Below are 27,606 nucleotides of genomic sequence, written 5' to 3'. Positions count from 1 at the left end.
CAGTGGATTCCGGCGAATCAAATGACCCGCCAAAAGGAATACCCTGCGCTGACAACAATAGAACTGCATTTGAAGACAGAGGAGATTTTTAACTATTTTTCACATACAAAAAATATGCATCGTATTTCTATATATGTATATATATATATATATATTTGTATAGATGTAACCACCCTCTCTTTTTTTCTTTCTTCTTGCACAAGCCTATGAACATGCAGTACAAAATGTGTCAAGCTATGTTGGCCATTGCTGTTGTCCATGCAACTCAAGTCGCACGAACGTGCGACCAGCATCTTGGATTCTCAAGAAGCACACAGAGCACTCTTGCTTGGGCAGACATTCAGAAAACTTTCTCACTTCCAGGTATGACAAGAAAAACGCTGCCACCACTAACCTTTTTCTCGCTCAGTTTCCAATGGCATATGAAACAGACCCATCCAGTGGTACTCAATACATTTAGGCACAAAGTTCCTTGTGGCCACAATGCGCGCTTTGCTCATGGACCCTATGATGGTCATGGTGAAACGTGCCACAACAAATGCATCACGAGCTATAAAAACTTAACGTAGATGCCTCCCACAACTTGCCAACGCATTTTCGCTGTCCCGATTTCCCACAGGAATCATAAATTCACCACCTAGCACGACTGACAGATTGACAAAGGAAGCAGATTCCAAATGCAACCGTTCATAAACAAAATACATGTACTGCGAAAACTCGCGCTCGTAATAAGTCAACGGTACCTCCATTAAAGCAGGAAGTTCAAAGTGTAAGAGCGGTCCGGTGTCTAAAACAACCTTCTTCTGCCTTCTGACACTAATCCAAAAGCAATGAATGTTTTCACAGCAGCAAAGTTTGGGCAAATTGAATGTGACCATTGCCGGGCATTATTGTCATTGGCATAGAGGCTAATAACGAGTCAGGTGCGACAGCTGGGTGGCAGTGAGTTTGAAGCGACCACTGAACTTGGAATGCATCCTAGGCTGGAACAATCGGCTCCGCGAAATCACTGACAAGCGTAAAAAAAAAAAAGGGCGCTCATTAGCTGCCACGACAATTGCGCACTGAGCTGCTTTGCAACTGCAACAAACGTGTCTGCCATGCTTTAAACAATGGTGCAGTGCAATTGAGCTGTGCTTTGGCACCAATACGTGGGGTTCAACACTTTTTTTCAAGCAGCGTGCACTAACATCCACCAGGTACACAGCACCCAAAGGCTAAGCCATTGGTGCGTTCAAAACAAGAATTCGTATGTCTAAGACAATGCACCTGCATACACGAGTCAATAAAACACTGGGATTTCATTTGGAATATGATTTAAAAAAAAAAAAAAGCATGCGCAGTTAACAAATCTGGCCATTTCCAGCACTAAGGTGACTGGACGCTCACAAAAAAATACTTGCATCAAACATCAAGCAACAATGTAACTCACAACGAGAACAAGACGAGAAGAAAAGGAGTGCCTGCTTCGACAGAGTCAATGGGCAGATAACCGGTACCGTAAGATCAGCGCATTATATAGCATACTTCGGAGACACTGACCTTCATGCATGTAAAAAAAAAAAAAGCTTAGCTGCGATTAAGCTTAATCTGTCTAAGCTTAGCTAGGAAGAACAAACTCCCATGAGAAACAAACAAAACTGTCCAAGCCTGCCCAATACTGCATCTGATGAGTTAACTAATCTTGATACTTAAGAAGCACGAATGCAACGTTAGGTGAGACAAACTCTGCCAGCTGGTGGGCCTTCCTTGCCATGGTAACAATAAATTCATTCAATGTGGCCTTGATTGAGATGTTTCCATAAAAGGTGGGAGTTCAAAATTCTTCAAAAGCCTAGCAACACATTAAAAAAAAAAAAAAGAAAAGAAAAGAGGCCTGTTGCAAGGCTTGTTCCAAGGACATAATACGATAGATTAAACTCACGTCCACTTGTGCCCAGAATAGGGTGAGTAGCATAGCAACGCAAGCTATAACACGCAATTTTCAGAAAAGCGCCAAATTAGGATGATGCCAGCTGGCGTTTCGTGCATCCTCGCTAGCCTCTGTCCAAACGCGAGTGCTTACAATGATACTAGATCATACAAAAACATCACAGCTACTTTATGGCCGAGCATGCGCCGTATTCCGAGTAAGACTGTGACAAGACAGACATCAACATTGTACACCTGTCCGCAATTCGTTGTCATCCGCACACATCAAGCACACGCACAGAATTTCAAGGGCTGCAAAAGAGCCGGGGTACCAACAAAATTCAGGTCACATTTATAGCTTCCCGCTCTTGATATCGCAGCCCACCTTGGTACAAAAAAACAATCGTCCACTATTCACAGCACGCATTCACGAAGCATCAACGTGTATCATTCCTGTAGCGACGGACACACACGGAGAGCACTAAACAAGTCGGATTCACAATCCGGGCTTGGCAGAAGAAATCAAGCACAGTGCTTCCTTTTTCCACGAGGAATGTTTTGGCAACAGTAGAGGCCGCTGATTTTTTCGGAGTCAGTGAGAAGGCAGTTCGTTCTGCACGTATGAAAACACACACCGACTGGCCCTCCAACAATTTTAAGAATTGAAGCAACAGATCACTAGCGCACGGGGACATTAGCGACACATTGGCATCAGCGCCAAAACCCCACGAGGCAATCTACTGGCCTTTCTGCTCACACAAATTTTATGGCTGCATAATCTCCTTGAGGTGCTCGCATTTTTCATTTTTTCCCTGGCAAGTTTGGCACCTCTTATTCCATCAAGTTCCTAACAATGTTTCATCAAGGCTTGCATAACTTTACGTTTTGAAGTCTAACAATCGCAATGATGTAACTCAATTTTTAATTACTACGCATAGACAAATGTGCGAACTGAATCTCACAGCAAGCTGTAAATGCCAAATTGTAAGGTATAAAAACCTAGTAATAGCGGCAAATTCAAATTTAAAACAACGACGCGCACAAGCTCATTATCTGTGCACAATACAGACAGCCCAACGAAGTGGGAATTTGAGAAATGATGGCTACTAAGAAAATATACCAGGATATTCCTCCACGGGGCCCAAGTCTGCAGATGCGTTTATCTAAGCGATGCACTGTTTGGTGCTGCCATCCATCTACAAAGACACTGCATGGTTACTTCCGTCGACGTACGAAAGTGAGCCTCAGAGGTCATCGTCACCGATTCCTTCGAACGCATCGTTCTCCATAGTTGCCTTGGGAGACGTCACACCACTGTTTCGCTTCGGGTCCTAGAAAAAAAGAGGGTACGAGCCAGACATTATACCAAAGTGTGCAATGCTGCACTTTTGAGGCAGGCTGCGTGTGAAATGCAAAACTAACAGGTTGAAAGCGATGCCAAGCATCATGTTAGGGTAAGTTATTTCTGGCATACGCGTCTAGGGTGGCTCTGAAACTGCACTGTTGCCTTCACCACTTCACGTACCACCACCTCTCCCAACAGTTTCACAAAGCAAGGTGTTAGAAAAGGTGCAGGTTAAAAAAAAAAAAAAAAAAACAAGAAAAAGGATGTTTATGTACACTTTAGTCATGTTATCAAAATGCATTTTTCGCCCAAGCAGGCTGCTACGTGCGATAGACCTGAAGCAGACTCACGCTGTGCTTTCGAGTATGATCTCTTGTCCTAGATTTGGCATCCTCCCGCTACACAAGGACAAACAAGGACAATAAGCAACGCTCATGACGGCATTGTCTTCCACACCAGCACAAGAAAAACACAGCAAAACACTGCATAACATGGGCCACGGCCAGCAACAAAAGTGACCTTACTGCTATTGTAGGACCGGTTTGTTGGTTCGTGTGACTACGACCACAGGCAGTAAAACTCAGAAGTGCTCACAGGGTGCAACACTGGTGGAACACTAAATGGAAATTACCCTTTTGTTTTAAAATACACATTGCACCTGTTACATCATTCTCAATTGACAAATAAATGACAAATAAATTAGGGCTTTCTACACCTCACGAAAGCAATTTCCCTCTTTTACTGGCAGATGTTCAGTAATGTATAACAAATGGTGAGTGTGGAAGCATCGTGTTATCGCAGCCACTGCAAGAACGAGCCCCCGAATGCTTCTGTGCAACTGTTTGCACTAGTTTAGCCTCATTCATCATATGCCTTTTGACCATCTCCGACAAACGACTTCTTCACAGTATGTAGCAGTGCAGCACATGGCCTCTGACAGCAATATCTGAATGCTTTGTGTTTCGCCTTTCTTATTTGCACTGCAGTTGTGGGGCCAAATTTGTACCTGCTTAAAATGGACTCGCTCTGTGCAACCATGATGACTTCCCAGAGACAATGTGCTGATTGTTCAAATACTGTCCCAGGCACAATGCTATCAGCAATCGACAAAAAACGAGGCCGGCAAACAGTCGCAACAAAGACCCTGCCAAGTGCACCTGCACCTCACAAACGCATCTTAGAAAAGGTTCCTTTTTTTTTTTCTTTGAGGAATGGTTTAAAATCAAGGCATGAGTAATATGGCGCACCTTAGAAAGGGTTTTTTTTTTTTTTTCGGTAGGAATGGTTTAAAATCCAGGCATGAGCAATATGGCATAACGACATGGTATTGTGGCAATTGTATCGCTGTTAATTGCAAAAAAAAAAAAAAAAAAAAAAAGACCAGTGCGCTTTCACAAGCCTTGTGGTAGTATTCTGCACATGGTCCCATTTTTCTTGGGTTCACCCTCTTGTTTTAAATGTACTTCAGTTGAGCAGGTGCCAACAATTACATACCTCCGATTTTTTTTTATATCCAGATTTAAAATGGAACAACCATATAGTTCATGTACGTGCTAAACTTCGTCAGGTTGCCTGTGTTATATTCAGCTGGACGTTTCTGTCCAATGTCCCTACATAGACAGATTGCACACGTGCTAACTTACAGTGTTCATACGCTGTTGCATTTGCTCACTTAATTTTTTTTGCAGTGTTTTGGCATACCAATGCGGACAGTATCTTGCATGAAAATTTGAAATCCATTCTGCACAGTATCCCAATAGACATGGATAGGGGTGTATTCTTATTGGCACATATGTAAAATTTTGCGTTGTCATTCGAGACACTGTTGTGCTTAGCACTGCATAATCAAGAGAATTTTGTACCCCTTATTCCTCCATTCAGACACTTTGGCCATGTGACTGGTACTTAGTGCGCACACACGACAATGTGAACATGCTCGAGCCTTTTTGGTTTCTTTCAAGCTTAACAAAGACGAATTGTTTCTAATGACACAAAAGAAAAAAGTTAAAACGTGTATTTTTCAGTTGCATGCTGAATAAAAGAAATGTATGTTCAATATATTTTTTTCTTTTCTTTACTGTACACAATTCAAGCCTTTGACAATCCACACAGGCAAGTGGTACCCCTAAAACACCCTTATTTGGCTTTGGCAGGCCCGAATTAGTGACCCAAAGGTGACTAAATAATGTTTTACTATTATTATAATCATAGTGACCATTTCACTCAAAGCAAATAACAATTTGCTTTGCATAATTTCGAAGCAAATAGAATTCGAACTGCAAATAACGACTTGCTTTGCATAATTCTGAAGACAGTAGAATTCAAACAACTGCAAATAAAGCAACCAGCAGCAGCTACAAACACAGCAAACAGAAACCGACTGGCCATTTCTTATTATGCAACATACGCAACAGTCAAGGGGCACTTCAACAAACAAATAAATCCTCAATGCGCCTGTTGGAATCTAGAGAATTGCTTTGCGTTTGATGCGACGATCAGTAGACCCCAGCAGAATTTTCTTAGCTGTAGCTCCAAATTGGGTTTTAACGCACACCTTTACTGTCATCAAGAGCCAAGCAGGAGCGTAGGAAAGAAACCGCCAGTTCAAAGTTCCTACAATTTCTCGATGAGGTTCCTTTGATGCACATTAGGCTCACATCAACATCACAGCAAAGGGCAGCATGCCTACTGCACCGAAACTGACATGATGGCATTCACATTTCCTCCATAAGCTGTGTCCTGTTTTTTGAGGACGGGGGGGGGGTCTTTTTTTTTGTCTGTGTGGTGCACTCTGTGCTCACTAAATAAGCACAACTAACAAACCTTTAGTTATACTATTTGTTCACGTTGAAATGCATTAAATATGTTCACACGATCAATGCATCCCTCACACTGGCCATTTTCTAATCTGCAGAATGAACACATACATATATTCAACATGAAAAAAGCAGCTCAAATGCATGCTTTATAAGGACACCAGCCTCGCAGGTTGCCACAAATTGTAAAAAAGCACTCCTGCATCTGCCAGTCACTGCACCTGCCTCTTTTCAGTGCAACGAAGTCCCACCTTTGGAGTGGCGTGCTCGTGAAGGAGATAAGATAGGGCTGGACTAGCGAAACTCCAATCACATAAAATGATAAAAGGCAGTACACATGAGGCAGTTAGTACCAGTGGACTGCCTTGCACAGACAATGCACCCCACGCATATCATTTCTCACAGGGGAAAACAGTGCAGCAGCCTAACCTTTACCATTCATCAGTGCCGAATACAACAGAAGAAAGCAACTGCTATTTGTTCGCCCTAATCCCGTTGCTCTGCACAGCCCGACCTATCCCCGAGATCCCACTTCTTCCAAAACTGCAGCGTCTCTGACATCAGAGGAGGGGGAGAAATGGGAGGCCCACCGTCTCGTGCACGATGCCGTCGCTGGACGCGGACCGGCTGACCGAGATCTGGTAGCTGGAGCCGTCGCGCTTGAGGAAGCTCCACGAGCCCCGGCGGCCACTGCCCGGCCTGGGCCGCGGGTTGGAGCCCTGGGGCCGGTCAGCCCCCTGCTTCTTGAGCAGCAGCTCGCCCACCATGCCTTGCAGGCACACGCTCAGCAGGATGGCCTGCAATGAATGGGTGCAGCGTCATGCACCACTCACTCGTGCATAGGAAGGAAATTCGGTGGGGCACTTAAGTATGCTTACGTGCTTTCAAGATGAAATCCTGGTGATACTCATTAACAACTCCTGTACTGCAACACCGCATTTGCATATCTTTGTTCGCATTCACCATTTTTGTCTTTTGATGCCAATTCCTTAGAATGGCTTCTTTTCTGCCACTTCTTGTTTGCGCCTCTTTCTTCGCTGTTGTTTCTTCCACTTACGGCGTGAGGCACACACTACTCGACAACCTCTACATTTCCAATTCAGGGTTTTGTGAATCTACTGAAGAGGGCGCATAAGCCACTCAAACCTCCCAACTCCTGACCAATCGCTTCAGCAAGCATGAGCCGCAAAGAAAGGAACAATAACAACAACCTTTGTTCCACCACTAGCAACGTGCAGCGTTAACTCAGCGGTGATGCATTGTGCCGCTACTGTGGCGACTCAGGTTCAAATCCCATCTCATCACGTATGTCAGGGGTCAGCAACCTGCAGCCCACAGGGCAGTATTACAGTCGAGTCCACTTACAACGATACCATGTATAACAATATACAGTAAAACCTCGTTATAAGAGACACTCAAGGGACCCGGGAAACATGTCTCTTGTAAACAAAAGTTCTAAAAACAGTGCGGAGTTGAACATGACTACTATAAGGCCCCCTTTCATCGCTTCTCTTCTAATTGGTGACAAATTCACTCTAGGGATCCAAAAAAGGTGTCCTTAGTAAAAGAGTGTTTCTTGTAACTGTCTCTCTTGTGTGCAATGTTGCCAACATGTTGAACATAGGAAAACCAACCAAACTATTTAAATGTCCCTTATAACCAAGTGTCTCCTGTAACAGTGTCTCTTGTAACGAGGCTCTACTGTATCGGATGTAACGATGAACAACTACGGCACCGTCCACTTTCGTATGCGTTGTATGGTAAAATAAACCGCTTATTACAATGCTCCAATGCCGCGATATCGGATATAACCATTGAATCTGGTTACATAGCGCACAAAAAAATTTGAGCTGCCGCCGGCTCACCGCGCTGAAAGCATGTGTCGCGAGCCGCGATGTGCCTCGCATCCCCTCCACCCCTCAGAAAACAAGTCGACTGCGCCGCTTACAAAGAAGCAAGAGCAGAGGGAGAGCAGTTTTCTTTCTGAACTCCCTCCCGGCGCCGCCGCTTTGGTATTGTCCCCACGCCCACTCATGAACTAGTACTGCTCGCACCTCATGACACCGGCGCTGGCGCCGCTTGCTCGTGCGTTTACTTACGTTCGCATACTGTGTCACATGTGCACTGCTATAAACTTGGCTGAGTGCCTCTTCAACTGCCTCCAATTTTGATTGATTGATTGGTTGTAGGTTTTAATGTGCCGACGCAATGCAGGCGATCAGGCGCGCTGTAATGGAGGGCTCCAGGTTAATTTTGACCACCTGGGGATCCTCCGTTTTTCTACGGAAGGAACATCAGCGACAATAATCTTGGAAACGCCTGAGTGCCTCACTGGACAGGCGATCGTTGTGCAGATACGTGCTGCAGACAGTGCTGACAGCGATACACGGACCACGTGGTTGAGCAGCCTACTCTTGTAGGGATCTTCGCAGGAGGCCCAACGCATGATACAGTCCTTCAGGCACTTTGTTTCTCCCAGGGGCCTTTCGTTCAGCTAGGTGAAGCACCCATAAATGCTCTTGAAACAGATGTGTGCCAGCTTTGCGTGATGCAAACAAAGCCCGCCGACTATGGCTTCTTTTCTGCAAATAAATAGTAGTACGACCTTGCTTGCATGCGAGTAAAATGTTATGGTCTCTGTTTTGTCTTTTTTTTTGTGCAACCCGCTTATAACAATTATCAGTTATAACTATGTAATTTCCTAGGAAGTTGAATATTGTTATAAGTGGACTAGACTGTATACGGCCCCTGGTGCAACGTCAAGACCCCTGCAAGTAAACATGATTTCTATTGCAGTTTCGCGCTTTATTGTCAATTCGCTGAATTATTTTTCTTTGCCTGCAAAGCTCACCCCCCCCCCCAACCTTATTTGCCATCCAGCCCCCGCTGCGTCGGCTTCTTACAACTCATCCCTCCGTCTCAAAAGGTTGCCGACACCTGAAGTATGTGTTTCAGAGCGCAGCTCTTAAGCACCCGCTCCTGTGGTGTTGTGTCGCTAGCCTCAATGTAGCTGAGTGAACGACGAGGACACCGAAGAGAGACGAGATGGAGCGAGCAGGAAAGCAGAGGAGGAAAGTACCACGCAAGTGTGAGTGGGGCGGTGATATGCTGAAGCTGAGCGAGACACGCTCAGCAGCAGCGATGGAGCATGCTACTCTGGTGTTAGTAGCTATGCGCCGTCACTGAGAAGACTCTGCAGTCCGCGCTGTGCTCAAATTTCGCATTAGGGAGTATCACAATCGTCAGCCAATATTTCACTTTCCAGATAATTTATGGACAATGACTAATAAATGCCTGCGTGAAGCTTAACAGTCATTTGATCTCGCCAACAGCCCGGTGTAACAATCCATGGCGCTCAGTTAATACCCGTGTTACACGTATACGAAAAATGACATTAAGTGCTTAAGGCCTTCAGATAACAAATGTCATTAATTGGGCGTACCGTGCTACACGCGAAAATGCAAAAGCATTAAATGTGTTAGGCATGATGGTGATCATGACCAAAAAGATAAATTCGCTCATATTTTAGAAGTTTTTAACGTAGAGAAAAACACCTTAAAAGGGTTAAAACTGTTTTTTGCGAAAAGAAAATTATGAGAAAAAGAGTTTTCTTAAAAATAATGTGAGCCGTTTCTAAAAGTGGTTAAGTGGTTTCAGCATGCCGTCGCCGGCCAGTGGTAGCCAAATCCGAAAAATTTAACACGAAGAGTAACGCGATGTTCTTACTTTTGCCTCTGTACTAGTGAACTTTGTCTTCTTCAAAACTTCGCCACCAATTGTGCACAAAAAATCGTCTTATTTCGAAGTTCAGCTACATTTCCGCGTCAACACTCTGGTGCTGAGAGTTTCGTTGGCTTCATTTGGCGATCAGCACGTTCGAGGGTAGGCTGATTTAAGGCGTTCGCGAACGTGAATGAGTTGTGCGGAACTCATTAAACCTAAAATGACATAGGAGCGAATGGCATTAGATTTTTGCATGTAGCAGCAAATTAATGGCATTAATTAAGGCATTAAGCATTAATGCCATTTTTCGTGTACGTGTGGCACGGGTATAACATCGCTTCTAGCATTAGAACATTTCTTTGCTTATTTACTTTTTACAGTGGCCACCACTTTCTTGTCCAGACCACAACAACAATAACGGCGCTTTTTTGCAGAATGGGGCACTTGCGGCTTTCGCCAACAGCACTACGTGCACGTGTTAAAATGCTGTTGCTCAACTCCCCAGCGAAAATGGCCCTGGCGAGTGTCCCGATGCATGGTCCTGGGGACGCCCCGTACCTGACTGCTGATCACCGTGATCCACTGAAGCTTGTTCTTGCTCATCAGGTACTCAAACGACAGCTCCAGCCTGTGGTGCTTCCCGTCCAGACTGCTGTGCGAGTTGCCCGAACTCTCACCATTGGCGTGGTCTATCACCTGGTATGAGCGAGTGGGGAAAAGTGCCATGAAAATGAGCGTGCACAAACACCAAAAACTGCTAATGGCGGAGGGCTTAGAAAGTACAAATGAAGGTACAAATGCTAGAGTTTTGCTCCAAGACCTAACGAAGTTGTACACACAAATATGGCACACAAAGTGTGTCCCAGGACTGCTTCTCCTGCCAATTTAATCTACCTGTGCTGAGTCTCTTAATATTAAATACAATCAAGCAAACTGCATTCTTTGTATAGGGCATGGGGCCAGTGCTTTTCCTTTCATTAGGCTACACACACTACCTTATGCTTTCATAGCCCACATCGCAATAAAAACACCGCCAAGAAAGTTTGCACAGCTCGAACACTCATCACACCAAAGTTACTGCTCAGTAAAAACGTGAATTGGATCAACTTTTCAATCAGCAGAGAAGCTGAGACTCACAGCAGTGGTGATGCGCCAGCAACGTATCCTTGTGACTCGGAAGCTGATTTCTTTGTACTGGTCCTGAACAGAACGAAATGGTGGAACATAGCAGGGAGCACAGTTAGGCAGGCTTGTTCTTGTGCACCAAGAGTGAAATGTGCTGACACACACTCGCAGCACACTCTAGAATAAATGAAGACAATGTTGTGCTAGAACTCTCGGCAACACCATCATCCCTAGCGTTAACTCATGATTTGGGAACGTTCCATAATTTTAGCAATGCACACTGAAGTTCATGTTAACTCCATCCATTTCTAACACAACCTCACATTCATTGCTGCAATGTGGCTAAGCAGGTACAAATTTGCACTTTGAAGAACATGAATTACAATGGGGACATGGAGTAAAAGCACAGCACGGTGGTGCATTCACATTTAGAAGGTGTGTTCTGTGTACTGCTTCCTTGTGTCATTGCTGCTGTCACTGTCCTCATTGTTTTTCCAAGTGTTAATAAAATTGAGGCGTGAAATTACTAACCACCTCGATTTTTAAGCTCGTTTAGTAGTTCATGTGGCAACCATGAGGAGCTGTCTGACGTTCTCTCCCCTTTAAAACTTTACGAAGTTGATTTTTTGTCAGAAATAACAAAATCTTTATTTCATGCGGGAAAATACACAGAAAATAGCTGGAGATTCCTCTGGATCCTTAGCCAACATGGCCAGTATGGACCCATAACATAATATTCACAAACAACAATCCAAATAAAATTTTTACAAGGATGAAATGGTACAATGGGAGCGAGAGAAATATATTCTGCATTTTTTAACAAGATGAAGTATACATTGCTTGCATTACAGCCCAAATGCAAAATATGATCACATCAAAGTTAACTCTCTCTCTGCCAAACAGTTGCAGACCAATCAGACAATGGGCACAGGTACGTAGATACACACGGTATGTAGCAGGTGTAGGTAGGTACAAGGGTACACATGGTACGTCGGTACCAAAGGTCTTTCTTTTTCCTTCCTGAAACTCAGAAATGTGCACCACATTTTGTGGGTTCAAAAACGACCCACCCACCGCTTGTTCGAACAAGGGAGGGAAGGACTTGGGGACGACGCACCTGTGCTAGTGCAAGCCTAAAGTTGAGCTCCCGGCCCCCGGCACTGATGAGCACCCGGGTGTCCGGTTGTGGGTAGTCGCAGAAACAGGGGGCAAACTGGAGGTAGCCGTAATACTTGAGGGTGCGCGCCAGTTGTAGATACTGCAACAGCATCAGTCCGACTGTGAGGCTCACCACACTCGAAAGAAAGTACTAGTACTACTGACCACCCCAAACAGGTCAATACTTCCTTACTTCAACTGCTAACTAAAACTTCAAAAGGTGACACTTCCAAGAGTGACAGACATAATACTCCAAAAGGTGAGACTTCCAAGAGCAAATTTGGGAGAGGGAAGGAGGAGGAGTGCGCCCACCTCCCTCTTGGAGCCCTTGGCCTGGAGGGTGGCCAGCTGCCGCTGGGTGTCCTTGGGCACCACCACCCACCCCCGCTCCACGTCACTCAGAGTCTGCACGTAGGCCAGGTTCAGAGCCACCCGGTCCTCCAGCAGGGCGTCGTCCCAGCCGCTGTCCCAGTAGCTGAGACGTGTGAAGAGAGGGGCACGGTTATCGCACCAAGCTGAGCTATGGCGATGGCGATGACTATGCAGGAGGAAGCACCGAAATGCTCGCACAGCATCAATACATGCAAAACTAAAAGCAAGCAGAACACTGCAGCAGTACCCTGCATCTAACGTGACAGACACGTAAACAGCAAAAGAACCATAAGATAATCAGGAATGGCAGGCAGTGACTCCCCCGCACTCAATATTTCTCTCTTTTGCATTTCTTTCGCGACACATGAAACATTGAACAAGATGGCAAAGTGGCTGCTGGTGCTGTGATTTTAACACACAAGAAATCAGGCTGCAGGGTTGGAGTGCCTGAAGCAGCATATAGCCTGTGGTAACCTTCTGATGTAAACTAGAAATACCTAGCACACCTCAACTGTTGCCTCTGCATGCCTCATTACTGCCACAATAGACAACTTGCACTCGACCCTTACCGGTACCATTCATAGACATGCAGAGTGCAGAGCTTACTGCACAGCAACAGGCTCTATGAGCACACAGACAAATGAACAGCCTTCGTTCGCATCCCGACCCCTGAACCATGTTCTGGGAAGCCGGGGAATGTTACGTAGCGTAAAACTGCCACAGCCCCCCACCTTTCTCGCACCCCTTTCAAGTTATCTTTTGTTTCCTTCACTGCGTAGCAAACACAGCAAGCCACCTCTAGGCGGCGAACACACCCATATTAGTATGCGTGGCCTTGTGTGCGGCTACCCAGCATTGAACAGCCAGGCAAGCAATGAAAAGGGGAAGGCAGAAATAAGCATTCGCTCACCTTTTTCTAACAACTACGCAGTAAGCAGAACCAGCAGACGTTTGGGTAAGGTAGGGCGCCTCGAAATTTTCTAGCCTTTTTTGAACTGAAAAAGAAAATAGAAAAGCAAACGCAGCAGGATAAGAAGTGGGACTCTAGAAATATCTTAACGTGCAACTTAGAATTACAGGGCAGAAACAGGTAAATACAGTGAGTGTGAGCGTAATTATAGTGGTGCACCACCTGCTGACATAATTTACACTGAACATGCACTAGGACTGACTTGACTCAGATACAGTATTGTTCATAAACACCACATGGATTGAAATACAGTCAAAACCCGCGATAACGAAATCCCGCGGCAACGAAATATTTTCGCATCCCCAGCGAACATCCATAGACGCCCATGTATTTTATATCTCGCGGCAACGAAACGTTTTTGGAAACTGATCCCGCGTTAACGAAATTCGGTGCAAGTTTGGTCGGCATTTTACGTACCCATTGGAGGGTAACTGTGTCCAAAAAGTGCTCAAGTGCATTTTTTTGGACTCAAAGTGCGTAAACTTCAGTCACAGCATGCTTGCATGGCCGCCGCCATATTTGTTTACAAAAGACTGCGCAGCCGGCGGCCGTGAAGGCAGCGTCGTAGCGGGACCATCAGGGGGCGACACATGGTGACCCAAGTCGCGGCCTTGGCTTGGGCTACGCTAGCCCACTACCGCTGAACAGAGCACGTTCGTTTGTTGTTTGTGTGTGGCGATTGGCATGTTTGCTCTCAGTAAGATGCCTTCGCCAGCCTCAAAGTGGAGGTTTTTATCGCTATGAGATAAGGCAGCCATCATGGCCCAAGTCAGTGGCCCAAGGGAGGATAGCGCCGACGAGTTTGGAAACGCCTGCAGCTAGCTCAACCATTTTGAAAAGCAAGGATCCCACCAGTTTTCAATGGCGCACGTGCGCAAAACAAAACAGTGACAGCTGTGACCTTTCTGGACGTCTAGAAAGCGGTGCTCACTAAGTTTTGTAAACAGTATTGGTGCAACGAGGTGCCATTCTGTGGCAAAGTTCGTAAACAGAAGAAGCTGGGCTCCACTTGCATGATCGGACATACTCGGTGCCGAGGGCCAGGGCGGAAAACGTGCAGAGAAGGTGAACCCACGGAATGTTTTGGATGCGTTTGACATGATCTCGTTGTTCTTGGGCGCGCACGACGACTAGCAATGAACCACTTGTACAGTGATAGCTGACTGTGACGTTGGCTGCAAGGTAAGGCTCACGAAGTAATATAACTGACTTTAGGAAATAAATTTTTGGTTTGTGGCCAATCCCGGTCGTTTATGTTTCATTCTCGCGGCAACGAAATTCCCGCAAAAGCGAATTTTCTTGCTTTCCCCGGCGGTTTCGTTATTGCGGGGTTCGACTGTAGCCAATTTTGGATTGATTTCATATAGAAATTAGCTTTATAAGTGGGATTACTCGTTTTTTTTTTTTTTTTAAGTTTCATCCACTGCCCCCTTACCCTTTCAAAAATTCGTAGAGTTTTTGGGGACTTCATTCAGAGTAATGTGAAAAGTTTAGTTTTCGCCCCACTGGCTGAGGATGCTGCCAGAGCCCAAGGGCCCATGGCCGACAACTACCGTACTTACCCGATTCTAACGTGCACTTCTTTTCTGGAAAAATAGCCCTAAAAATCCCATGTGTGTTAGAATCAGATACGAAACAGAAACTGCCGAAACAGCGGAAATTTCGTCCCACCCATCGCCATCGCCATCTCAAGATGGCGCCAAAGCTTTTAGCAACGATTTATCGGACGCAGGAAGCCTAGGCGCCTAGGCTTTTCTATCGGCGTTCATGCAAACTGACAAATCGTTCCACTTGCGCGCTTGATAACTGCAATGGAAGCAGCGGCAACGAAGGTGCGCCGCTTCCATGAGTGGCTTATGAGCGGCTCCCACGCGTTCACAACGAGCCATCGGCTGAAGCGCGTGCCTCTGGAGAAGCTCGTGGGATGGGCGTGTGAGGCGAGGGGCCACGATCCCATCGACCAAGGTTGAACGTTCACTCAGAAGTGTGGCATCGCGAACGCGCTTGACGGCACCGAGAACGAGATGCTGTGGTCAGCGGAAAGCGAAGAGGAGCTCTCGGAGAGCGACGAGAAGTGAGATGAGTGAGATTGCTTCAGGAGATAAATAGCCCGTTTCTCTCACACTCGTTTTTCTTGCTCACAAAGTTCCGTATGCGTTAAAATTGCAGGTGCAAGTTTTCTCGTTTTTTTTCTTGCCTGGAAAATCGTGTGTGCGTTAGAATTGGAGGCGTGTTAGAATCGGGTAAGTACGGTAAAAGCATAACAGTTGGCAAACTCAACAAAGTTTATTCCCTCTCTCTCTTGAGAACATTTAGCGACACTTTAATACAAAGATCTAAAAGTCCTGCCACACAACCTTTGTGCAACTGTATCATGAAATTCAATTGTACTGTTAGAAGTAAAATACAGTCTGATATTCAGTTAACAGCTTAATAAATGCTATTTACCTTTTCTCCTGCCCCTCTCTAAGCAATAAGATATACACCCAAAGCTTTGCAAGTGCAGGTATATCAGGAAAAAGATGTGAATGCAGTCATTTTTCTGTTTTCATTTTTGCCAATTTGTTGTACAAATGTCCACAGATGGCCCTGAACACTGCAACCAGTAGACAATCGGAAATTTGGCTTGTTCTCCCAGCTCCTCATATACTACATTTTTAAAACTGCAAAGCAGCAGCTTTTTTGGGTGCTTGTAAAGCGTTTAGAATGCCACTTGGAAGTAAACATCATGAAAACAAACAAAAAGTCGTTCCTTCCTAAGAATAAAAAGAACATCTTTACTACACCACCTAGCATTTACTAGAAAAGAAAATCTCGAGCACTAAGGTGTAACACAACCAAATGCATACAAATAGGAAGCAAACTGACCGATTATGTCAGCATCCGACTTCTTCACCAAGAACAATGCAAAGTAGCAAATGAGGTCCGAAGGCAATCCAATCTGTCTCGCCACAGCCTGCAGATAGGTAAAAATGCATTTTGCGGTGATTGGCATGGCAGAACAGGTAACCATAAACACCACTCAAACAGCGGCTCAAAGAGTACAAAATCTGTTTGCCGCCTGGCCCACACAAAAAATTTGACTCTGCACTAAGTTTTAGCTATGTCACCCATGCAACAAACCAACTGCTTGCAAGAATTTAAACCATACTGACTTTTCACAATGCAACTGCAAATTAGCTGGATGACCTGGAAAAGCAATAGTTTGTTCCCCCCCCCCCCCCCCCCCAAAGAAAAAGGACACCTATCTACATGTGACAACCTGGGTGTCAAACCGGAACCGAACTGAACTGAAAACCGGAACCGAACTGGTATTTTTGCTGGAATATTTCATCACTTGCTTATATTTTGTCACATGCTATGCCAGCGAAAGGCTGACAATTTTGAGCAAGATTCTGATGACAACCTTGCAAATTACTTTTTCTATAACACGCAAGTGGTACTGCTAGCACTGCAAACAGCTGTGCAACACCATGTGTCCCGTTAACTAGAAAATGTAATACATCTATCAGTTGGTCTATCAGTGTGATACATATATCAGATGGTCTAACTGTAATACATCTGTTAGTGTGATGGTAAAGAAAAAAATGTTTGAAAGTTTTGCTCTTCTCAAATCGCCTTTGTAACATCTCTGGGAACTCCATAAGTGCACGACAGTTCAAATGCAGAGAGCATATTAGAGCTCAAAACCAAACAAAAAACCAAACATGGTCGGGTTGCCAAAGTTCACCAAGAAATGAAAGCCCAGCCATGTGCTCACAAACAGATCTAGAAACAGCGACACTGCAGAAGGAAAGGGGACTGAGGCACGACCTTACCAGGTTTACCGTGGTGCCAAGATGTGACTTCTGCTTCATACTCTGAGGGGACACGTAGGCAGGCAATGTCCTATACTGCCAAGGCTCAAGACAGAAGATGACGAGGTCAACGAAGTGGCTGTGTCCTTCCGCGCACTATTTTATGACCGCCATTTACATTCTGTGAGCACGTCCATCGTGTCTCTTTGTAAATAGACCCCGTCCCATCAGCCATGGGTTGCCTCGTCACTTCTGCCGCCATGTATCAAAATACCTCGATGACAACTTCCCTGCAGTGCAGCATGCATGGTGTCCATAGCGATCATCCCGCACGCACCTCCATCACAACGTCGGTGGGGTCTGTGGAGAGGACGGAGACGGTGACCTTGTGCCAGTTCATGAGGAACACGTCAAAGTCGACCTCCTTGGGTGGGGCCGCGCCCATGGTCTCCTGCTGCGCCGACAGCAGGAAACCCGTGAAGGCCTCGTCCGTGGACACGCGGGCATCCTGGCTGGCTGCGCAAGGCAGAGGGGCACACAGTCACCACCGGGAGACCTACCACTGCCCATGTCGCTCTTATCTATCCAGAGGCTCGGCGGTCACTCACAATAGCAAAAACTGGGGGAATGGCAAACAGCTTACTCTCGCTCTGGTGCGTCAGGACTTTGAGAAGTTGGTGGAGAAATGGGGGACGAAGAAAGGGACGAATAAAAGATGAAAGTGTGATGGGGGCAGGTGTTAGGAGTTGAAAGTTAAAAGGGGTCTGGTATTAATAAACAAAACCTCTCCAAGGATGGCACAATCTGGTACCCTTGGTGCAATTTGTCAAACAAGGACTCAAACCTACAGTCCCCCATCATAAAGGCGTAAGTAGAGTCCTACAATGCTTTTCTGGTCGTGACACTCCCAATGAAGTTTCCTTTGGGGACAAAGGCTACTACAGCAGGAGCGCCGCCGCCGATCCGAGAGCATCCAGCGGCCACGGCGCGTCCCCCATGAGTGGGGCCGCGCTGCGAAGCAAAATGTGCACTCATTTGTGGCGGCACTTTTTCCATAGAAACACGGTCTTGGTAGTTATGGATTCAATGGTGCTACAAAATGAAGCCAGGATTCAGAAGGTCTTATAACTGCAGCTGTATGGGGAATCAGTATGAGGCAGAACGTCCACTCAAAACGATCGACAGATGTCCAGATTTGATTCTAAGGAATTTCTCAGCAGTGGGGATGCATAGGAGATTTTGCACGAGTTGAAGTTTCGTGATGGTTTATATTCTTCCGCGACCCTTGACTGCTGCGTTTCTCTTAGCCTTGCCCAGCTATATCTCAGAACCTTGAGGACAACCCCAGCACGGCTAGGGAAGCTCTGGAAATGGTGCTGTTCAGTTCTAAAGAAAATTAATGCACGTGAAAGTGGCTTGGTCAATGTGCTCCGTGACGGTGTTCGTAAGCGCTGAAATTACAAACATTTTTCTTTACTTGGTGTCAGGTGGCTATAGTGAGTGATATGCAGAATGACTGTCACCCTCCTGTTGGGACTGTGCCCCGTGCGAAAAGCAGGGGAGACATTTCGACTGTGCGAAAGGAAACTCTGCACGGCTGGCAAATTATTTCCTTGCGGATTCCTCGGACTCAGCTTCTGCATGCTTTCCTGCATTGCGAACAAGATGTTCGGTGAGCTGTCAGTGCATGTGCTTTTTAAAAGCGTGGTGAACATTTGAGATTACTGAATACTGTGAAACGAAGATCACTCTCTCTAGCGCTTGTAGTTATTGATACTGTCAGAAACAAAGTGGGTGTGTGGGATTCAAAGAATATAAGGAAACAACCTTTTGAATATTTTTATTGATTCTTGCAGCTAATTTCCCTGTAACACGGCAAATCTAATTTCATTCAAAGTGAACGACATTAGCTGTTTATCACATTCAGTTTGGCTGTGCGGGTCTACACGGCGAAACAAATATCATTTGATAGTGGCAGCAGTGACGATAAGCCAGCTCGCAAAATTGCAAAATTATTGTTCTGGTGCCTATAGAATGTTTTCATACATATAAGTTTTTTTAAAGCAGAACAAATAATCCTTTTTTTGAAATTAAAGAGAAGAAAATCATCATTCTAGGTGACATAAGATGACATCACAAGACGAGACAAGTTTGCAAGAAATTCGTATCAGGGTTGTGGAACGAGATTTTTTTATGTAAGTACTTGTTTGTCTTTATTTATTTGAGAAACACTATGAAGGGGAAAATACAAGTTTGCAGACAGTTTTTAGAAACAGTACTCTTTGGTTCATTAGTGAGCTTTCTTGTCTAGTGACGCGTCACTGCTGTCGGGGCCAGAGTTACTTGATATAGGAGTTGCAAAACTCCCCCATAGGCCCCATGCATCAAAAAGTGACCCTATGATTGGTCCACTCTTTTGGATTTTCCGTACAGTGGCGCTATCTGTTGGTGACAGAATAAACTATACAACACCGTTCGCCACTCGACAACCTGGGCGGAAAATGGTATTTGGGTGCTTACATAAATTTGCAGCGCCAAAGAAGCCCAGTGTGCTCAACCAAGCAAGTGTTTTATATGCATTCAAACCAAGAGTAGTAAAAGAACGCAGCCGTGTGGTCAGCGAAACGCATTGTCGTCTGCTGCGCGTCATCTGCGGCCCTTCGCTGGCAAAAAAAAATAAAATAAAATTCAATTCGACGGCTTTACGCAAGCTTGCAAAAATTATTTAGAGCCACTTGATCAGCTACTGGGTTGGTTTTGGCACACAGCGTGATGCAGGCTGAGCGACGAGTGACAAATGCAAATTTAGTACTTCAGGTCGGACCTGTGTTGTGCCGGAGTGCCCGCACAAGTGACAATCGGTCAAGGCAGTTGCACAGACACAGAAACAATTGCAACAAAAACCGCTGTTAAGGAAGCAATGAATAACTTAGGAGAGTACAAAAATAAAAAAAATTATGCACATTTAAAACGAAATTTAATGTTAAATTATCAGTTCGAATAATTAGTTTATTTTTTGGGTAGTGCGTGCAGTGGCCACGGTGGCGCCACCGTATGCACGATCCAAAGCAGGGAGGTACAAGTGTGAGCCGTATTTTTGAGGCGGAGTTTCGCAACTGCCTACATCGAAGAGCTCTGGTCGGGGCTACTCATTTGGCCACTGAATGAGCTCCCCAAGCTCGTTTAGCCGCTAAATGCCATTTGCCTCTAACTGTCATCAGCTCTGCCGTGTGACAGGGGTATAACACACACTGGGCCGCTGATTGACCACATCAACAACTACCAAAGGTTTTGTACACAAATAATCCCGTGATCCACACTCTCACTCATAAACTCCAAGGTATTCATCAAAACACAAGCACACCATTAATAAAAACCCATTCTTTCTCAGCAGCGATGGGAGGCCTTCTTGGGATGGTCCAGGTAAATTAAGCTAGCACTCAAACAGCTAGCGATACACACTTAATTACACCATCTGTGCCCATGGCATGTGATGAGGAATGGGATAAAACAGGTAAAAGAAAAAAAAAAAAATAGACGAATACGACAGCGCATACGCATGCTGCATGCAATGCTAACTAACTAGAGGTGCAGACATCAATGAAGCCCGATGACAATGAGCAGACCACACAAGGTCAACGCTTGCCCCCACTAGAAGTGAATAAAAGAGAAGCCTGGTATAGCAGCAACCTCCGCTCCAGGACACAAACACACTATAATGGTAAGCATTCAAAATATGTCAGAGAAAGGCATTACAAACTCTGCAGCAAAACTGTCAGCTCTCTACTGTATGTCAAAAAGTTACACTTGGCACAAAAGCCACTGATAAAATAACCAAATAACAGCAGTTTTTTTTTTTTTTTAGCTACGCTCAACGAGTGTTTCGGATCCCTCTGACCAATGCATGCCCTCTCTTCTGCAAGTTACCAATTCAGTCTCACACAGACACACACAATTCAACAAGGCAGGCAAGTTTTCCTGCACCAAGGCCTTAGGCATCACCAGTTTTTTTTTTTCTTGGCCTTGTAAGAATGTGGTGAAGCCTACCCGAACCTGCCTATTTATTACAGGGTAAACGCACACTCCTGCACTACGCGTGTACACCGAGGTGCAGGCCTGTGTTGGCCCATCGGCCAGCGTTCAGGCTCACCAAGTTGGATGTACTTCTCGAGGAAACCCCGGCGCTCCTCCGTTTGCGTTGGCGTCAGCGGGAGCAGCTTCTTGGGAGGAAACGGAGGGAGTGCCGCTGAGCCAAACACCTTCTTCAGCTGGAGTTTGGGGAGGAAGGAAGGAAAGGGGTTGCCGGTTATGAAGGCCACCCTTGCCAGACTGCCCGGTACACCACTCGTACGACCAAGCCATGTTCTAACAAGACACACCTGTCTCGTGTGTGTGCCTTTCAGTCTTTATCTCAGAATTTCATTCATGCATTGTTCCAGCAAGAAAAATGACAGACAACTGGCTTTGAATATTGCGCACAGAAAATCACACAAAAAAATTACACCATCTTCCCGTAGCGGAACCCTGAGTAGTATGCGAAGCAGCCATGGGGTCCACTGAAGTTCCCATTAGTTTTCAGTTTGTTGTTTCCGTTGACGTTCAGCTTCGCGTGCCTTCGTTGTATCAATAGTTTCTTGACATAGTTTGAATGAGTGAAGGACATAAGGCGCATTCGTAGCACATGCTCCCGTCTCGGTTTGTAGCGCAGTGGGAAGGGTGCCACGTACCTCCCGTTGCGGCCAGAGAGTCGTGGGATCGAAACCGGGCACCGCCTAACTATTTCTTTTTACAGTGGACTGCGCTGATGTCAGCCAAAACGCTGGCGGGGCTGAAGAGACACGCATGCGCAGTAGAGTGCGGACGGGGGACGACAAGGGAGGGAGGGACACAGCCCCGAGCATAAGATGCTCCGCATCTAAAAAACATGCGAGTGCGTAAGCATAGCTACTCACTGAGTTATGTCCCCCCCGAGTTTCTCTACTTTTTCATCAACCTTTACCCTTTTCCATAGAGTCTTTTTCTTCCTCCCTCCGTTACGACAATGAGCCTTCGCCCGTCATCCTTGTTAAGCCAATATTAAAGCATAATTGTAGGTAGCCTATAACGCTGTGCGTGCCTAAGATATGCCACGCAACGACGAACTCATTGTACATCAAGCTCTGGGAAAAGGTTGTTGACGTTGAACCTCAAAGCACGACGTTGGGCTAAGCACTACGCCCAACACCACAGAGGGGAAATAAAAAGAACTGTGTCTACATGTTTCTAAGGAAGTTGCCCACCTGATCATGTAGGCTGTGTAGCTGCTTGTAGCGAACGGCACAGTGAAAGGATCCATTCACATGTATGTTGTATGCCTGCAACACAAAAATTTAGGGAAACATAAAAAAGGGGAACAATTGCATTTGTGAATATGGAGTGGCTGGTATAAGCTAACATCCAATAAATTTCCCAGATATTTTTACCTGAAATACAGGTGTTACCTCAGAACAGCAGCAAAGGAAAGGCAGTTTTGATAAACGAATACCTAGACCTCTTAAAGCAAAACAACTTTGAACTTTTACCTATACTGTAAAAATGTGGCATCCTCTATCGGTCCTAAAAAAAAATGCTTCACACTCCCCTGAACTGGCACAAGCATTTCTTTAGAACGCAGGGAGGGCACCACTGTTCAACATGCCCATCCTGGTCATGTGCAGAGCCTGGAGATACCGCCAGAGACTTTTTAAGACGATAGTCTTTCTTGGGCTACATAAATGCAGAAATTTTGGTCTGTCTGTCTGTCTGTCTGTGACTCGATTCAGCCACCTGCCCAAAGTGAAACAGAAGCTGATTGATTGATTGATTGTAAGGTTTAATGGGCCGACGCAACGCAGGCGATGCGGTGCGTCGTAGTGGAAGGCTCCGGATTAATTTTGACCACCTGGGGATATTTAATGTGAGAAGCTGCGCAATAGTCTTATATACTCACAGCCAAATGTAAACGTCCAAGTCCGGTGGCAATGTTCATACTTGTCAACATTGTTGAACAAGAACAACACATTACGCAAATATAAGGGAGAAAATCAATACATAAATGATATTTGCAGTGTTCCTTTATTCAAAATTTACGGATGCTTGGTTTTTGCGATAGCAATGAAATACTACATCAACTACAGAAAATCGTCACCTGCTGTTGCCCGCGCCACTATAGCTCCTGGCGGCATCTAAGAAATATAACGGCAACAGTAACGAAAAGTTCTACTAGATAAGTTCCACGTTCTGCTTGGAACGCTCGTGAAGTAAGGCAGCGTTGCTCTATAAAGGGACTGCAATAACCCAAATGCAGCCTCATTTGCTGCCTAAAACTTTAGTTATTATCTTAAGATTGCGAAAACATTTTTATGATCTAAAAGGACTTCCGACATCACAAATATGAAGTCAGACAAAAATTTGGTCCATTAGGACGGACACTAGGCCACACGGGCACTGGCTGCCCATATATCAGTAGAACAAGAAAGCTACCTCGATCAGCATGATGTATGGGGCTCAAGTGACTACAATAACGTAAAGTCTGTATGGCTATCATTTGTGATAACAACAAAATTGCACAATTTCGCTCCCCTGTCACTAGCCCATTGAGCCCCCGGGGAGTTGACACGCATAAGCAATACTTTTTTTAGCCCACGAAAGTACGTGCTGCCCTCTCTTTTTTAATTTTTGAAGCTCCGGAAACCTTTGTCTGTCAATAGATGGCGTTAAATGTCGAAAAAACCACAAAGTGCGAGAGAATAAAAAATATTCAGTTGTTGCTCCTGAGCAACATTGTGCATCAAAGGGCTAAGCTAACGCCGCTGCATTAATTTCACGAAGCGCACACTGTGCATGTCTATCAACTGCTTTTTCACCACCTTCTCTAGCTGCTCGATTTCAAAGCACATGTTCACGACTCTTTTTAGTACTGAAACACGGCGTCTTCTCAGTCTTTGTGACCTAAACTCTGCGACTTGTCGCAACTTCGCTTTACTCGAAACCCTGAGCAGCTTGTTCAATAATTTTTTAAAGACTCGGATTTCAAATTACCGCGTTCCTTCACCAAAATATGCAAACCCAGGAACTCGCAGAAGCAAAAGAACCAGGCAGTAATTTTAAGTAGGATGAGTTTGGAACTGCAAGTCCAAAATATTTGCACAGCCTCTATCGGTATCAGCCAGCTACGCAGCTAGCTTTATGGTGTCAAAAATAAAGTTGGGGAAAGTAGCCGTTGAGTTGCCACGCTTTCCTCGTTATAAATAGCTGATTTGGCTGAAATTTGCATTGAACTTGGCATGAGTGCTATCACAAAGAGGCAATCTTCCAAATGGAGCGAGGTTTTAGGTTGTCATCATGGCCCGTGGCAGGAAGACAAAAATACTGAGCACAAAACAGTAGCACGAATTAATTAGTCAGAAACAAAAACAATGGCAATGCTGGCACGGAGTTCGACAAGAACGCGCTTTTCATGTTATACGAACACAGCTTAAGGCTGTTTCCCCTTGTGACATTTTCCTGTGCGACAGTCCCAGTTGCCACTCAATCATACTGTCAGAGACAAAAACCACATGTGACACGGCCTTGAAGTGGGTTAAGGTGTTTTATTGTATGTTTATGTATGTGCCGAGTGCCTACATGCACTTTTTTCTTCATGCTGCTCTACTGTACTTACAAAGGTTGCCGACTAAGTTTCTTCTCCTTTCATGATTGATACGGCCAAGAGTTTCGGCCAGTTGTTTTTCTATGGTCTTTCAGTGCAGACGACCCCAAGGAGCTGAATAAGAATACGCAAGACGCCTGTATATTTAGTTTGTGCACTTTTGTGGTTGTGCATGCCAAATTTTTTCTGAATGTGCGCACTGAGCGGCTTCATAGGTTTCAGTGCCACAAGCCATTGCACTTCAGTATTCCTTTGATTGTCGATGCTTTTCAGAGCACATACACTTCTCACATTGCACAAGCAATAACAAGTACGCGATGTAGAAACAATGTGCATTTGTCGTTTCTCGCACTGCTGCTATCTGCCTCCAATAAGCGGTGAACGAGTCAATGTTTATATAAAGTATACGAGTCTCTATTCAGTTCACTGACTTTTTGGTAACTTGTTACGAGAAGCACGTTTATGCAAAAATATGCTTTATAGGAGCACCCTGTTTCTAAGCGCGCAGCAACATTCCGCTAGTTATACTAAAAAAGCATAAAGTACGATCAAGGCAAAAGCGTATCTTTCGATGCATATCAAGCAAGGAAAAGGTACCAACAAAAAACGTGTTTCCCGCAGGTGGTTCGGCAAGGTCTGGTAACGACTTATGGTCTTAAACTTTCCACCGACGTGCTTGTGGTTTCAAATTGAAACTAGGATAAATTTGGCTTAAATTTTACTCTCTTGATAAGCATTTAGATCATCAATTGGGGAACTGGAGCGGCGCCCTACTTAAATCACTATACAAGTACAAAATGCAGCTAGCACAACGATGCACACCTTTCCTTTACAGACTACAAAACTATAAATCAAGGATTTGCTGCGATGCAGCTGATACAAAGAAAATAGCAGGTGAAGTCGGCCCGCCCCAATACTGATACTACCACTTACGAAAGTAAAAAACAAGAGGAACAAGTTACGACATATGCGGGTTGATTGAACTCTTACGACTCTTCGACTACCTTACAGAACTTCCGTTAGTTATTTGTAAACACCATCTGATATGCTCAGTTGGTTCTCAAAGTACAAACATTCAAACGACAATTTGAAGCTTGTAGCGGGTGAGCTCGAATACGTCCAAAGCGACGAATGTAAACTTGAGAAGAGACCCAACGCGGTTCCGCCACAAGATCGCAAACATTTACTACTCACCACATATGAAGAGCCGCCTTCGTCTTTAAGTTCTTGTGTGTCCGGTATAGAAAAGTGCATTTTTATGCAGGCAGCCGAAGTTCACCAGCGCACATGGGGCACAAAAATATACGTAGCTATAATGTTTTTTTCCCACATATGCTCCGGCCGCCCATACCTTCAAGACCAAACTACGACCACAGGACCCTCCTGCTGTAGTCTTCCGCATCCACTACAGTTTCCGCGTTCGTCCGCACGCTACCGCAAAATAGTGCTCTTAAAGAGATCAGCCTAAAGCAAGTCGTACACAAGATATTCTTACTACGGTGGAACAAAAACTAATTATAAAGCACGCTCCAAGAACTGTTACAAAAGTAACACATAAAAGTAAATTATAATTAAACAGCTTGCTAGCAAACGCAAAACTGCATGACCGCGTAGTTTGAACTGAGTGCTGCTGCCGTACGGACGTGCTTGCATATGCGAGGGCCCGCGGAATCGGCAAAGTCTACGTACCACCGTGCGGCCGCTTCCTCCTGAACTATGTTCTTTGAGCGGCTGTCGTGCTTCTGCGCGTGGCCATGGAACGTTTAGGCCCCGTCCGCCAGGCAGCCGGTCCATGGGCTTCTCCCGAGAAAATCGCGCAGGTCCCGTCCTCGGTAAGCTAGTGAGGAGGTCCATGGACTCCGCTTCTCGTCATTGTAGGAGTTGGCTACTGAAAGCAGCGAACGTTCCAACTTGACGTCCGTGAAGTTTTTACAGCGGACCTTCGCCGTAGCTGTGCCTTCCTACCCATTTCTCCCTTCTATGTAGACCTCTTGTAGCTCCCTTCTATGTAGACCTACGTAGACCTACAGACCTCTTCCCACGTGCGTTACCATTGGCGGATCCAGAGGGGGGGGTCCGGATCGATGTCCTGACCCCCCCCCCTTTAATTTTGGAATTTATACCCCCAATAATCCCTCAGGTTGTAGAAAAAGTCTAGTTGATGACTTTTTTCTATTTCTAGTATTTTTGGTCATCAAAAATTTCGGTGAAAAAATGCTAATGAACTCATACTTCTAGCGAACTTTCCTAACACAGGACGAAGAAGGAAAAGACGAAACGCCCAACTCTCCGCTTTAATAAAAAAAAAAGGCTACTACCCCCGCGTGCTCCTTTTCAACACCATCATTATCATCGTCACTGATAGAAGCTGACCCCCCCCCCCCAAGATTAACCTGGATCCGCCCCTGCTGTTACACGGACACCCGTTTTACCATGCCACGCATCATCAGCATCATTAAACCCTAAACTATCCATGCTTGGTTGTTTTTACAGCCTCGGTTACATATTCTGCTTATCCGCCGAAAACTGAGCGAACAGGCTTATCGGGGTTTTCGACAAATACTGGATACGACATCGCACCACCTTGCCACCTGTTTTCTCAGCAAGTCAGGCGGTGTTGAACAAGCGAACGCGTGCTTTTCAGTTTCACGAAGTGATGCCTAAGCGCACAATATCGGGGCGGCCGAAGATCACTTCTCCGGAAGAAGGAATAAACATTT

At 45.3% G+C, this 27,606-nt stretch overlaps 1 protein-coding gene across 2 annotated transcripts; it reads right to left on the bottom strand.

Moving 5' to 3' along the window:
- Positions 1-808: 808 nt before the first annotated feature.
- On the bottom strand, positions 809-26,281 carry LOC144174549 (sorting nexin-17-like). 2 transcript variants are annotated; one of them, XM_077703304.1, is made up of 13 exons: positions 26,081-26,281; positions 22,497-22,571; positions 21,368-21,485; positions 17,555-17,733; positions 16,289-16,376; positions 13,361-13,445; positions 12,391-12,553; positions 12,038-12,178; positions 10,933-10,995; positions 10,354-10,491; positions 6,663-6,869; positions 3,607-3,654; positions 809-3,242 (listed from the first exon to the last, which is right to left on the bottom strand). In XM_077703304.1, exons 1-13 carry the CDS (start codon positions 26,138-26,140, stop codon positions 3,156-3,158), a joined length of 1,452 nt encoding a protein of 483 aa, XP_077559430.1. In that variant the 5' UTR covers positions 26,141-26,281; the 3' UTR covers positions 809-3,155. The 2 variants fall into 2 exon arrangements, with proteins under 2 accessions (XP_077559430.1, XP_077559431.1); XM_077703305.1 differs by lacking the exon at positions 3,607-3,654.
- Positions 26,282-27,606: the final 1,325 nt, after the last annotated feature.

The sequence above is a fragment of the Haemaphysalis longicornis genome, unplaced genomic scaffold, assembly GCF_048455015.1.
Source record: "Haemaphysalis longicornis isolate Haplotype H1 unplaced genomic scaffold, Haemaphysalis longicornis Haplotype H1 scaffold_3, whole genome shotgun sequence".
Classification (NCBI taxonomy): domain Eukaryota; kingdom Metazoa; phylum Arthropoda; class Arachnida; order Ixodida; family Ixodidae; genus Haemaphysalis; species Haemaphysalis longicornis.
This window is presented reverse-complemented; position numbering and strand designations above follow the sequence as displayed.